Source organism: Lycium ferocissimum, chromosome 3 (assembly GCF_029784015.1).
Source record: "Lycium ferocissimum isolate CSIRO_LF1 chromosome 3, AGI_CSIRO_Lferr_CH_V1, whole genome shotgun sequence".
In the NCBI taxonomy this organism is placed as follows: domain Eukaryota; kingdom Viridiplantae; phylum Streptophyta; class Magnoliopsida; order Solanales; family Solanaceae; genus Lycium; species Lycium ferocissimum.
In genome coordinates, this window is record NC_081344.1 from 3,930,367 (window position 1) to 3,943,665 (window position 13,299).

Sequence of the window (13,299 nt, forward strand, 5' to 3'; positions counted from 1 at the left end):
GGTATATAAAATATACTGACAAAGTATCATAGAGGAATATCATTTCATTCATTCAAAAAATGCTTTTCTCAAAAAATACCTCTATAATGCCATCATGTTATATACATGCATTGAGATGGTATCATGAAGTACTGCCTCAGTCTGAAGATACTCCCTCAGTCCACCATGATACCGTCATGATATATAGATATACTTAGAATATCATGGAGGAAGAGTTTGCGCGAAGAGGAACTCGGATAAATAGTTTGAATCGGACTGAGCAGAAATGAAATTAGTTTATGAGGGGGCAAGGTCGGATAAAATATTTTTCCTTCTATGGATATTTTGTGTTGTTTTCCCTTTTTTTTTTCTTTTCCGAATTGTATAGTCTCCATAGGTAAAAATATTTAAACTCTATTCCTCAATTAAGAATTTTAACAAAACTACTTCCGCTCTTGTTCCAACTCTTCTCCGTCTTGTCAACAAAGAAAACTCTCTTTCCACTCCCTCTATGTTCCATTGTTCATAGCTCTGGAGCAAAAATCTTTGAACTCAAAACTAAGGCCCCGTTTGTCCATAGATATCAAACAAAATTTCACTTTTTTTGGAATTTTGTAGTTGGAGTTGGAGTTGTGTTTGGCCATAATTTTTGAAATTATAGTTTTTGGTGAAATGTAGTTGTACAAAAGTGAATTTTTTTGAAAAACAAGTTTTTGGTATTCCGGAATACGGAATTCTTATGACCAAACAGTGAAAAGTGAAAAAAAATTCCGGAATAAAGTGAATAATTCTTATGGCCAAACGCCTACTAAATCAGTACTACAAACAACAAAGGAATCCAAACGACAAATATTTTGAATCAATTCTTTTGTAACTAAGCCTCTGTGCGGATGGACGTTACTCATGGTTTCAGAATGTATAGTATGGTATTGTATTGTATTGTATTAATGAACACAATACTTTGATGGACTGTATCGTTTGTTATGGTTTAATAATATTTTATTATTTGGTTTGACTGTATGGTACTGTATAATAACACGTAAGTTTACTAAAATACCATTAACTACTAAAATACCATTAACCCTTAACATATATACATATATATACATACATATATATATAATAACACGTAAGTTTACTAAAATACCATTAACTACTAAAATACCATTAACCCTTAACATATATATATATATATATATATATATATATATATATATATATATATATACGCACGCGCTAGTAGCGGCGGTGCCGTAGTGAAGCCGATTGCAAAAAGAGGGAAATCGGCTACATTAAAATTACCTTCTAGGGAGGTCCGTTTGATATCCAAAAGCTTGCTCGACAACGATCGACAAGTGGGGAATGTTGGGGTGAACCACAAAAGTTTGGGTAGGGCGGATCTAAGCGTTGGCTAGGCAAGCGTCCCGTAGTAAGAGGAGTAGTTATGAACCCTGTAGACCATCCCCAGCCGGAGACAATTCATATGAGAAAACATAAGTAAACGGGCCTCTACTTGAGCCTCCAAGGATAAAGGTACATGAACAGCTATTTGATCTCCATCAAAATTGGCATTGAGTCCCTTGCAAACTAATGGATGTAAACAAATAGCGCGCCCCTCCACTAAAACTAAGGCACATAATAAAATAAGAACTTTAAAAAAATTAGGTAATGGGTGGGGGGTGGTCATTGGGGGGGGGGGGGGGGGGGAGTGGTTGTCAGGCAAAGGTGGATTAGAGGTGGATTCAGAATTTGGAGGTTTCGGATGCCACTCTGATATAAACGTAGACGTATTGTAATTTACATGGTCCAAACAAAGTAAGCATTTGATCAGTTTGATCAACTTTGAATTGCGGTTCAGGTTATTTGTTTGAGTTACCTAGACAAATATTATTCTAACTATTAAGTAGAAAAAATCATGCTCAGATAGGTACACAAACTCAAGCTTACAAGTTGTCCCAATTTATGTGGCTCAATTTAGATTTCGAGAATCAAATTTTTTAGTTTTGACCTTGAACTCGGACATTAAATCTTTTAAGTTCTTAAAAATAAAATTTATATATTTGAAAATTACGTAAAAAGTACTATAGTCAATATAATTGATGATTCAAAATATTTAAAAGATACATGAAAAAATTATAGTCAAAGTAAGACTAGATTGAATCTCGAAATCCGAAAGGTGCTACATAAATTGAGATGAAGGGAGCACAACATCTTTTTTAAATTAGCGTGAACCAAGACTCAACATAACTTTTTCTTTTACATTTTGTTAAACCATTTAAATAAAATATATTAATATGTAAATTAAAGATTCAGCAATGGGAAAGAAGGGGCAGTAGGGAAAAATTTTACTAAAATTTTGACGACAAGAGATGAGAAGATTTTAGGTGATTTGTTATGGTTAAAATATAAAGGAAGAAAGATGGTACGAGTTGAGAGAAGATAAATAAAAAGCCTTGTTCATTTGTTAAGTGTATTACATTTCCTGACAGGAAAAAAAATAAAGGAAGAAAAGGAAAGACAGCAGCAGGATTCGAACGAGCATCCCTTGGGGCGGAAAAGGCAGCGCCTAACCATTGGCACCATGGGCTACATTTTTACTCCGGATGGCATGATTATTATTTATACCTTTTCTTATAGATATATACATACGCATGCATAGTTTTCACCGAGGCGCCCGGGTGGCGTGACACTCCCACGCCACTACATAGATCCATCCCTGGGTGGGATGGTAGTGGGGTGAGGGGTTTGGTGGGAGAGGGTGGTAGGGTGGGATGGGGTGAGTGGTAGAGGTGGGTTTAGGTGTGATGGGGGAGGGTGGATGGAGTGGGCGTATAATGAGGAAATGAAATACGTAACCATGCAAAAATCACCAAATTCGTGGTTACAAAAATTGAACCTTTTTCATGGTTATATAACCACGAGATTATAATGGGTTTACAACACCATAAACATAATTTTGAAAACAAACATGGTTTCATAGAAAACAATACAATAATGAATCACAGAAACAACCATCCAAAAGGGAGGGGAGAGGGGTAAACAGACATATACAAATATTAAAACGGGTAAAAAATGCCCTTAAACTATGCGATATTGAACAAAATACTCATTGTTCAGCTAAACGATCCAAAAATACTCTTAACATAATGTGATATTGTCCGCTTTAAGCCATGCCCGCACGGTTTTCCCCAAAAAACCTTACACCATTAAGAGTATCCAACACCTAGTAAGTAGCTTTTTTTTCTTTTCAACCACCAATGTGATCCTTTGTTCTCACACCTAACAATTCTCCGTTAACAATTTGGTCCTAAGTGCCCCTATTAAGTATTAGTATTACTTAATTGGGTCAGGTATGTTGAAAAAGTATAATGAATGGCAAATAAGTTTGTAAGAGTACAAGGGCAAATCTAGACCTTTTCCAATAAAAATATGGAGTTTTTTTTTTTTTCCCCAGTTGTATAGTCTCTCATAGGTAAAAATATTTAAACTCATTCCCCAATTAAGAATTTTGACAAAACTAGTTCCCCTTTCCTTCCAACTCTTCTCTGTCTTGTCAACAAAGAAAACTCTATTTCCTCTTCCTCCATCATTCACAGTTCAGCAAAAACATTTGAACTCAAAACTAAATCAATAGTAAAAACAACAAAAGGATAAAAACGTAAAAAAATGAGCAGCATTGGAACTGGTTATGACCTGTCAGTTACAACATTCTCGCCTGACGGCAGAGTATTTCAGATCGAATACGCCGGAAAAGCTGTAGACAACAGTGGTACTGTTGTTGGTATCAAATGCAAAGATGGAATCGTATTGGTAATTTTGTTTTTTTATTGGTGTTAATGTTAGGGTTAGGGTTTCTATTAATTGTTTTAATTGTAGGGAGTTGAGAAGCTGATTGCATCAAAAATGATGTTGCCCGGATCTAATCGAAGGATTCACTCCGTTCATCGTCATTCTGGCATGGTAATTATTTTTAGCTCAAACTTACTGATTTTTCTTGCAGCAATTCATTATCTGATCTCCTGAGGGATAATTATGTGTATTTGCCTTATTTGATTAGGGTAGAAGGTTAGTAGGTAGTTGAGTGTTGTCCCGCAGTTGTAGTATTACTCTTGTAGTTCATCTGTTGTTTCTTGTACTTGCGATTGTCGTATTAATTTGTGGTAGTTACTGCTTCTTTTTTCAGACTGCTCTATCATGCTTGTTATATATTTTGCCATGGCTTATTCGCTTCAGTTTTTTTTTTTTTTTTTTTGATTTTGTACTGCTTTGATTTTCTTGTCCTTGTGCCGAGGTTCTACCGGAAACGGCCTCTCTACCTTCCAAGGTAGGGGTAAGGTCTGCGTACATCCGACCCTTCTCAGGCCCCACTTGTGGGATTACATTGGGTATGTTGTTGTTGTTGTTAGGAGCTCCGTTTTTGGCTGACAATGCAACTAGTAGTACAATAACTGCTACTATGCTTAAGCCCCTAGGTGAATGCCCTAAGATTTAGGACCTGGAGTGCTAATATAGGAACCCCAATAAAGGTAACATCAACTCAATTCTTCCCATTTGCCTAAGCCTTGTCAGATATAGGTAGCTAAAATGTACGGGGAATTAGTTGAGGTGTGAGTAGGCTGGCTTGGACACCACCTTAATTTGAAATAAACAGAAGGAATTAAACTTGTAGGCCTCATTCCTTTTGGACTGGGTCGGTTATACGAATCTTCTAAATCCATTCTGCTCTATTTGGGTTATTGTCATTCCAATACGTAATAATTTGTGTTTGTAGACAATTTGGGTTCTCTAAAGTTAGGGATTCTCTAATTCTCCTACTTATTTTTGTCAAATATTGGTTCCGGTTTAATTTTGCCAAATCTTTGGCTAAGAAGATGAAAGCTTTCTGTGTCTATCTTTGGCTAAGAAGATGAAAGCTTTCTGTGTCTATGTTCTATCATCTTTCTCTTCAATGGTGTTTGTTGTGAAAAATTAAACTCAGATGGTTTCTAATGATGACAGTGGAGTGATGCTACTGTTTCTTAATTTGTTAGAACTTGGATGTATAAATTTACATAAGCATCACAAATAATCAATTAAAGTACAAAAGTTCCTATGACATAGTTAAAGTTTTGAACCAATGCTCTGTTGGATGATTCTTCAGCGATGATTCATTTTATTTTGCTGATTTCCTTTATGTACAGGCTGTTGCAGGGCTGGCTGCAGATGGGAGGCAAATTGTTGCCCGCACAAAATCTGAAGCAACCAGCTTTGAAAGGTTTGCTTCTTGCCACCGTATCGGAAAACATATGTGTGTGTTTACTTACAGCTTGATGTGTGAATTTCGGTTCTACCTCTGTCTCCTGTAGTTTAGCATTCATGGGAGTTCACATCTGACATTCCGAAGATCCATGAAAACTACGAACCAATACTATTAAAAGCTTTTCTTCCCACCTCGTAATTTTCTACTATTTTTTTGAAGATGTACATTGATTGGGACCTATCATCTATTGAACAAATTGACGTTCAAAAGAATCAGCTCGTTCTATATGGAATAATTTACGTTGTATGGTGTATTTGAGTCTTTGACTAGTTTTAGGTAAAGTGCCATACTTGATACTCCATAAGTGTGGCACATGGACGAAAAACTTCATTTGAAGTATCTATGCATGGTGTCACGGCTTTGAAGTGCAAAGTCGCTTCTAGAGTGAGCTTTTTGCATGTGAATTATTTAGTCAAGTTTTTCGGGGTTATAAGAACATAAATGGATGTCCCGGGCTCCAGGCCCTTATGTATAGCTATTTAGTTATCTATGTCAACCAAGAACTCAGATCAGTGAAAAACATTGCAGATCTAGAATTCCATTATGAAGCTACTCCAGACTAAAGAAATTTGAATTGGTTTGATTTTCTTTTCAGAAGCACCTTCTTATTTTAAAAGTGAGATACAGTGGTATTAAGGTCATTTTCTGGCTCTTCTATTGGTACTAGTGCGTCAAAGAGGCATTGTTGGATACCTCTCTGTTTCTGTTGACATTTCCAGCAAAGATTTATTTGCACTTTGGCAGATCCTGCTTTTAACAACTTCATCCTTAGAAAAATGCCAGTGATATTTAATAACATAGCTTTGGAGGGCATTTGCAGTATGCTTATTAGTTTATATGTTCCTTCATTAGTAGATGGAAACTCAAAAGATTTTAGAGCCTCATCTTAGAACCTGGATAGTGATGATAGTTTCGTTTGCCGCTCAACATTATGAAATTTGTTGCTGCACAGTCATTGTATACCACCATCCTAATTTTTGACTCTTCTATTGACTGGGTTTATAATTTGTAGTGTATATGGTGAACCAATTCCGGTGAAAGAGCTTGCAGAACGTGTTGCTAGTTATGTACATTTATGCACGCTTTACTGGTGGCTCAGGTATGTTGGAACATCTGTTTCCATTTTTGATACTTTCTACTTCTTCCTTTTACTTGCTTTCTGTACCTGAATTATTGGAGTACTACTTGTGTAGGCCTTTCGGATGTGGGGTGATCCTCGGAGGCTATGATAGAGATGGACCGCAACTCTACATGGTTGAGCCGTCTGGTGTCTCCTATGTGAGTTGAATCACTGTTTAACTGCTATATGTTTGCACCATGTAGCCTGCTATTATATTTCCTTAATCATCTAGATAAGCTCCGTTTCCTTGCTATGGACCAATGCTTATTAATTACAATTATTAAGATGTTGATGTGTCGTGTTGTTTGTTGTAGAGGTACTTTGGTGCTGCTATTGGGAAGGGCAGACAAGCTGCAAAGACGTAAGTGTGTAGATCTCTGTACAGCCTAAATTTCAGAAATGTATCAATCAGGCATGATTTGTTGATGTTGATGATTATTAGAATTTGCACACACCTTTCAACTATAAAAAAGGATTGCACGAAATGTTCCAACTTCCAACTTGAGATTTCAGTCAGCCTTTTCACAATGCTATGGATAGTATCTTGGGGTTGTGCAGTTAGCTTTTCTAGATTTGGAGCTCTGTCTGTTATCATCTACAAGGAAATGACAAAGTTCATTATTAAATAACTCCCCTTTCCCCTAAGAGAATGACAAATTTTTTGCTTTACAAAAAGGTTAAACTGATTAATATCTGCTCTAGTTCTGTACATTGATTAATTTATCTTTGGAAATAAAACTTACGGATCCAGAAACTACATGGGAAGTCACTGCTTATAGGTTTGATTGGGCTAAAATCAGAATGAAAAAGGTCTTGTCAAAGAAGTTTTTCTTTGACCTCACTATGACACAGAGTATCAAAGTCGATTTCCTGATACATTAATCGTGCTTTTGTTGTTCATATGATGCTTTTTACCCAGACTACTGGTGATTAAACACTTCCGCTCGTCTAAAAGCACTGCTTAAAAGGTTCACATATCTTTTCATGCCAAAGTTTGTCAGAGGTGTCTGTAATTGAAAACTGGGGACATCTTGTTTGGACTCCACGTGGTTTCGACAACAATGGGAATATCTTCTCGAGCTTCTACCATAATATAACACCCATTATCAATGAGAATAACTTGGTCATCATAGGAAGTGAACACCCTTAGCTAATTTATGTCATTAAACTGGTCCAGTATGCTTAGGATATATCATCTATTTTCTATATGTCTTATTAAGCAAGACAGATTTATTTACCTATCCGCAAGAGAGAGAGGGAGAGATCTATAACCCATTGGTGTGGCACACTTTCTTGGGTCCTTCTGAAATGTCTGTATTAGAAATGTTATCCTATTAACTTTGAACTTGCTGGAATTCAAATTAAAACTGCCCTCAACCAACCTGATCGTCCAAATCTGGTTGTCCTTTGATTTATGTTTCCTTATTTGAACTAATCTTCTTGCTGTTATTCAGCTACTCTCTTTCATAATCACTTATATGATATACAAGGCTAATTAATAGTAATTTATATTTCACGCTCTGTCAAAGTATGTCATAGACAACGATTTTATTGCTGTGAATTGAAAATAGTCACAAGCAGTTTGAATATGTTAGATTCGTGAAGCTTAGAACAGCTAGAAGCCTTCTATTTTCTTTTCAATAAAAATATGCTATGCTGTTATTTATTACCCTTTTCAAAAAAGTAAAATGTTATGGCTCTTAAAAGGACAAATCAGTATTCTTTACCTTGACTAAACTATATTAGAGGTCAGTACTAGTATTTACAGTTAGGGTAAATGATGCATGCATGGTTATATTAAATTTCGAAGATGTATTGCAGTTTAAAAATAAACATAAAGAGTAGGAGATGTGAGATGTGTATCCTGATCAAAGCACACTATATGAGAGGTCAGAAGCACCGTCTCCATGGTGCATTTTTATTTTTAACTTATCCTCCATACCGGCCAAATAAAGTGAGGAGCATCAACAGCTTTGGTTTTTGCCTGTTGGGTTCCTTTTCCTTTATTTCCCTCTTTGGCATTGGGGCTTACAGCTGTAAGATACATGTTTTGGGGGTTCTAAAAATAAAAACTTAAAAGCATTGGAGTATGATCCCAGGATGCATATGGTGGACTATCTGGAAGGAAAGGAATTCAAGATGTTTTGATAACAAAGGCAACCCTATCCAGAAGATAAAGCTTAATTGTATTCGACTTTTGTATTTTTGGTGTAAAGAAAAGTACATAGATGAAACAGAGACGCTCATACAATTTCTAGAGTCTCTCTAATTGCTAGTTTATTATTTTTGTGCAGCTTTAGCTAGACTCCCTGTAACTATGGCCTTTCACTGGCACTTTTGATTCAATACAGTTTGTTACCATCTCCAAAAAAAAAAAAAAAAAAAAAAAAAACTTAAAAGCAGAAAAGTTATGTAACAAGAAAACGAATTTCTTTTATGCTCACTAATGTGATTTTGAAATAAAATTTTGGCAGAGAAATTGAAAAGTTGAAGCTCTCTGAAATGACGTGTCGGCAGGGAGTAATCGAGGTGGCCAAAATGTAAGTTACTATTCTCATTGAACTTTACAATTTGATTCATGTTAATATTTTATTGCTGATTTTTTTTTTTTTTTTTTTTAAAAAAAAAAAAAAAATCTGACACCAGTGCAAACACATGATTTAGTTGTATTTTTATGTTCTGGGTTTTGACATTTAGAGTTGGCTGCAAATCAATTTATAAAACATGTTCCAGTTCTCCCGACCTTTGGTTATTTCAATATTTTTCGAGCAGCCAATCACAATCTTAGCTTTATAATGATATTGTTTAGTTGCAAGTGAAAGTCAATTTGCGCAACTGGTGTTTAACTATGTAAAGGGATGTTGGTATCATCTTTAACATTTGGGAACACCAATTTTAGTTCTTCATGAAATGGCAACTCTATGCTTATCTGTAGGTTGCAAGAATTGAGGCATCAATTTGTAGTTTCTTCCAGATAATTTTAGTAGTTTGTGTTGCATGCTTTCATCGTTTAGCTTTTTGACAATATCTTCTATCTGGAACCAGAATTTACGGAGTACATGATGAGATCACAATCTTAGCTTTATAATGATATTGTTTAGTTGCAAGTGAAAGTCAATATGCGCAATTGGTGTTTAACTATGTAAAAGGATGTTGTTATCATCTTTAACATTTGGGAACACCAATTTTAGTTCTTCATGAAATGGCAACTCTATGCTTATCTGTAGGTTGCAAGAATTGAGGCATCAATTTGTAGTTTCTTCCAGATAATTTTAGTAGTTTGTGTTGCATGCTTTCATCGTTTAGCTTTTTGACAATATCTTCTATCTGGAACCAGAATTTACGGAGTACATGATGAGGCAAAGGACAAGGCATTTGAACTGGAGATGAGCTGGGTGTGTGATGAGTCTAACCGACAGCATCAGAAGGTAATTCAGGATCCTTCTCGAGTACACTTTCAATAGGAACTGGTATCTCTGTGTTCCTTCTGCATTTTTTTTTTTTGCTTGACCTGTCACACAAGCGAAAGGAGATATTAAAGCAAATAACTCTTTTTAGCTTTAGTTATTTTTTTTTTTTTGGTAGTTTTCCACCTTCTATTTTGTCTTCGTGCATGCATCTCATAATGGTGAGTGAATATTATTTGATGTTAACTGAAATAAAAAGTCAGTAACTCTTGCTACTATTTGATGTTGCCATAGGTTCCTAGTGATCTGTTAGAGGAAGCGAAGGCTGCAGCCAAAGCTGCACTTGAAGAGATGGATGCAGACTAGTGGCACAAAGACACCTTATTCCTTATTTATCCATGAACCTACCTTTTATAACCTGAGTCAACTTGTCTTGCTCTGCCATGTTTGGAATTTGGCACCTGTATGACGAATGCTTTTAGTGATGAAAGAGATTTGATATTGCTTTTAACTTTTGAAACTGTAATCTGTACAAGTAATTTCCAAGATCGAGAGGATAGGTTATATTCTCCTATGTGGAATTCTCGTTTTTTTAGCACCTTTTATCTTTGACAAATGGCAGTTGGTCTCGTTTATCTCAGTTGGTAGATTCTTATCTCTTCTTGTTATATTGCCACAGATTGCTTTGATTGAGCGAAGAATTACACTTCAAAATGGCCTGTTGATGTTATGCCTTGAAGATATCTCAAATTAAACAAAATATATTTCCCCCTACCACTATTTACAGTTGACAGCAAATGAGTTGCAGTTAACCTGTCTTCTCGTCTACTGGCGGTACCTGTGCTTCTGTCTCAGAAGTGGTACTAATTGGAGTGGATTCTATATAATGTTTATTTAACAAAATAATACAAAAGCTTTATTTTGACATAATACAATTGAGTAAATAGTGTGCGCTTTTAGATAGTTTAAACATCTAGATGAGATGATTACCCAGTTTAATATGGTATCATAGCAGGTTTAGGTCATGAGTTCGAGTCTAACTGCCATCTATTATCACAAGGTGTGTTGAGATAATGTAATCAAGTACAAAAGAAGTATGTTTTCTCTGACTGCTTTAAGTTTTGGGGATATCTCACAGCTACTACACTTGCACAAAAGAAAAAGTTTCCGAAAGTTACACTTCTTTTGATAAAAAAAAAAATAAAAAAAATAAAAAAAAAAGACCCACTAACCAGCAACTTCGATGGGCCTAAAGGCGAGTCTGATATTGGATGGGGCCCAATAATATTGCTAATGGATTACGGAATGAAAAATTGCACTTTTGTCCCTCGAATGAGCTAGTCTTTAATTTTTTCCATTTAGCTGTTGAACTTATGCCTGGCGGGGCTTAATTTATGGATTATTATGATGCGAAAAAAAGTTATTTGTTATGAGGAGCAAAAATTGAAAACCAGCACAAAATAGGGTATAAGTGAATGCAACAGGGGGCCGCTCTGAGTGGATTCGAATCAAGGACGCCATCAAATATTGGGACATCACTTTTGTATCCATTTCTTTTTTGGGGAAATAACTCATATATACAGTCCATGCATCTAGTTTGCAGCTGATATCGCCTACTGTATCATTAGTGTATAAATAATGTATTTGCTCTGTATAGCTATACTGTCAAAACATCTAGTTTGAAGGCCATGTAGCCCACCATATCATCGGCGTATAGATAATGTATTTGTAATGTAGTTATATATACACATTGTATATAATTTGTATATATAATATATATGCTTTGTATAATCATGTATAAACACACGAAACTAACTCAAATTACAGTGTATAGATTATTTGTTCTGTATATCTATGGATAAACATTACTATATACTACAGTGCCAAACCAAGCTTCACCAAAGATTCGCCATCTTCTTCTTCCTCTCTCTCTCTCTTTTTTTTTTTTTTTTTTTATTTTTTTAAATTATAAAGAAAATCACCTTTTTCACAATTACAACAAAGGAAGACGGTAAAGACATAAATAGAAAAATTGAAGGAAAGAGGAAAGATATGGGAGATGGTGTAAGGACCACACAACTGGGCTGTTTGCAGGAGGAAAAGTGAAAAATAATTGGGAAACTTACAGAAATGACTATATAATTAGACCTGTTAACAACCCGTAGCTATGTTTTGTGTATTTACATTTTATAGCTGGTTTTTAGGTGTATTTGCGTGTATTCGAATACACTTTCTAGTTGTATTATTAGCTAGGTTTTAGGTATTCCCATGTATGTTTGAGTGTATTTGAATACACTGCTCAGCCGTATACATAAGTATATAAATGAAACAAACAACACATAAAATAAAAAATCCAATTCATTTGGCGATCAACAGTCATAGTACAATCAAAATATGTATTCAGCCATATACATTGGTATATAAATACTCAGTTTTTGCAGTACGTAACCCAAATACATTCAAGTACATATATACTATTGCATATAGCTATGAAACGTAATTAACTTAAAATAGTAGTTATTAACCATAAATGTTGGAAACAACTAATCCCGGGATAACTTATCCCGGGATTAGTTATTCCACCCTCAAGGTGGGATAAAAAAAACACTCTAATCCCAGGATTAGTTATTTGGAGTTTTTTTTCCAACCAAACGTGGGATAAGGCGGTACTAATTTTTATCCCAGGATTATTTTTCTCTATCCATCATACCAAACGAGCCCTTAGAGTTAGCTATGCCATGTAAATTTTCCAAAATAATTTGCATTGAAAACCCAAAAGAAACTTAGAGAGAGGCAAAGGAGAAAAAACTAATGGGCCGTAATTGAGAAGTGGAGCGCGGGATTAGTGGGATATGTGGGTGATAAAGCAGGAATTGGGTTATATTTTGAGATCTAGATCACCAAACGGTATCAGACTGTAATTTTCCGTTCTTTTTTCATAAACTAGACGACACACCGAAAAGGTTGCCCGTAGTGGACGGGTGCGTTACTGAATTTGACTTTAAGTTCCGAGAATAAACTATGTATTTTGGCTAAATGTTATATACTTGGATGGTGTCGCCTCTAACTTATTTAGCCTTAGAAGATAATATACGTCAGCATTTAAGTTTTGTGCATTAACTGTGTAATTTGTTTTACATCATCAAGTTCAGTGGACCTACAACAATAAATAATTATTTACAACAAATTTGATATGGTAACTGGAAAATAGTGAAATAACCTGCTATAGCCGGTAAATTGCATAGACAAAAGTATACATAAAACATCTACCCAAAAAAACGAGGATGAGGTAACAGAATTGCATGGGAGGCATTTAATGGCGGAGCTACCGTTAATAGTTATAGTTACAAGTTTGATAGAACCCAATATTTTTGGCTCAAACTCTATATTTCGATTAAAATTTCATACAATACATACAAATAATCTATTCAGAACTCAGTAAGCAAAATAATTGTAGTTCAGAATCTATAAACTAAAAACTCTGGATCCGCCTC

General features: G+C 35.2%; 1 protein-coding gene across 2 annotated transcripts; it reads left to right on the top strand.

Moving 5' to 3' along the window:
- Positions 1-3,503: 3,503 nt before the first annotated feature.
- On the top strand, positions 3,504-10,379 carry LOC132049333 (proteasome subunit alpha type-3). 2 transcript variants are annotated; one of them, XM_059440087.1, is made up of 9 exons: positions 3,505-3,789; positions 3,856-3,939; positions 5,160-5,233; positions 6,291-6,377; positions 6,472-6,556; positions 6,713-6,759; positions 8,873-8,938; positions 9,736-9,826; positions 10,100-10,379. In XM_059440087.1, the coding sequence occupies exons 1-9, from the start codon at positions 3,646-3,648 to the stop codon at positions 10,169-10,171; spliced, it is 750 nt and encodes a 249-aa protein (XP_059296070.1). In that variant the 5' UTR covers positions 3,505-3,645; the 3' UTR covers positions 10,172-10,379. The 2 variants fall into 2 exon arrangements, with proteins under 2 accessions (XP_059296072.1, XP_059296070.1); XM_059440089.1 differs by lacking the exons at positions 9,736-9,826; positions 10,100-10,379 and adding an exon at positions 9,444-9,501 and having other exon boundaries at positions 3,504-3,789.
- The last annotated feature ends 2,920 nt before the right edge of the window (positions 10,380-13,299 follow it).

Bases quoted from the DNA above. Each gene is read 5' to 3' on its own strand.
- LOC132049333 (XM_059440087.1), top strand. From the start codon at position 3,646: ATGAGCAGCATTGGAACTGGTTATGACCTGTCAGTTACAACATTCTCG. The intron at 5,234-6,290 runs GTTTGCTTCTTG...TATAATTTGTAG, and splicing joins GAAGCAACCAGCTTTGAAAG to TGTATATGGTGAACCAATTC. The intron at 9,827-10,099 runs GTAATTCAGGAT...ATGTTGCCATAG, and splicing joins CTAACCGACAGCATCAGAAG to GTTCCTAGTGATCTGTTAGA.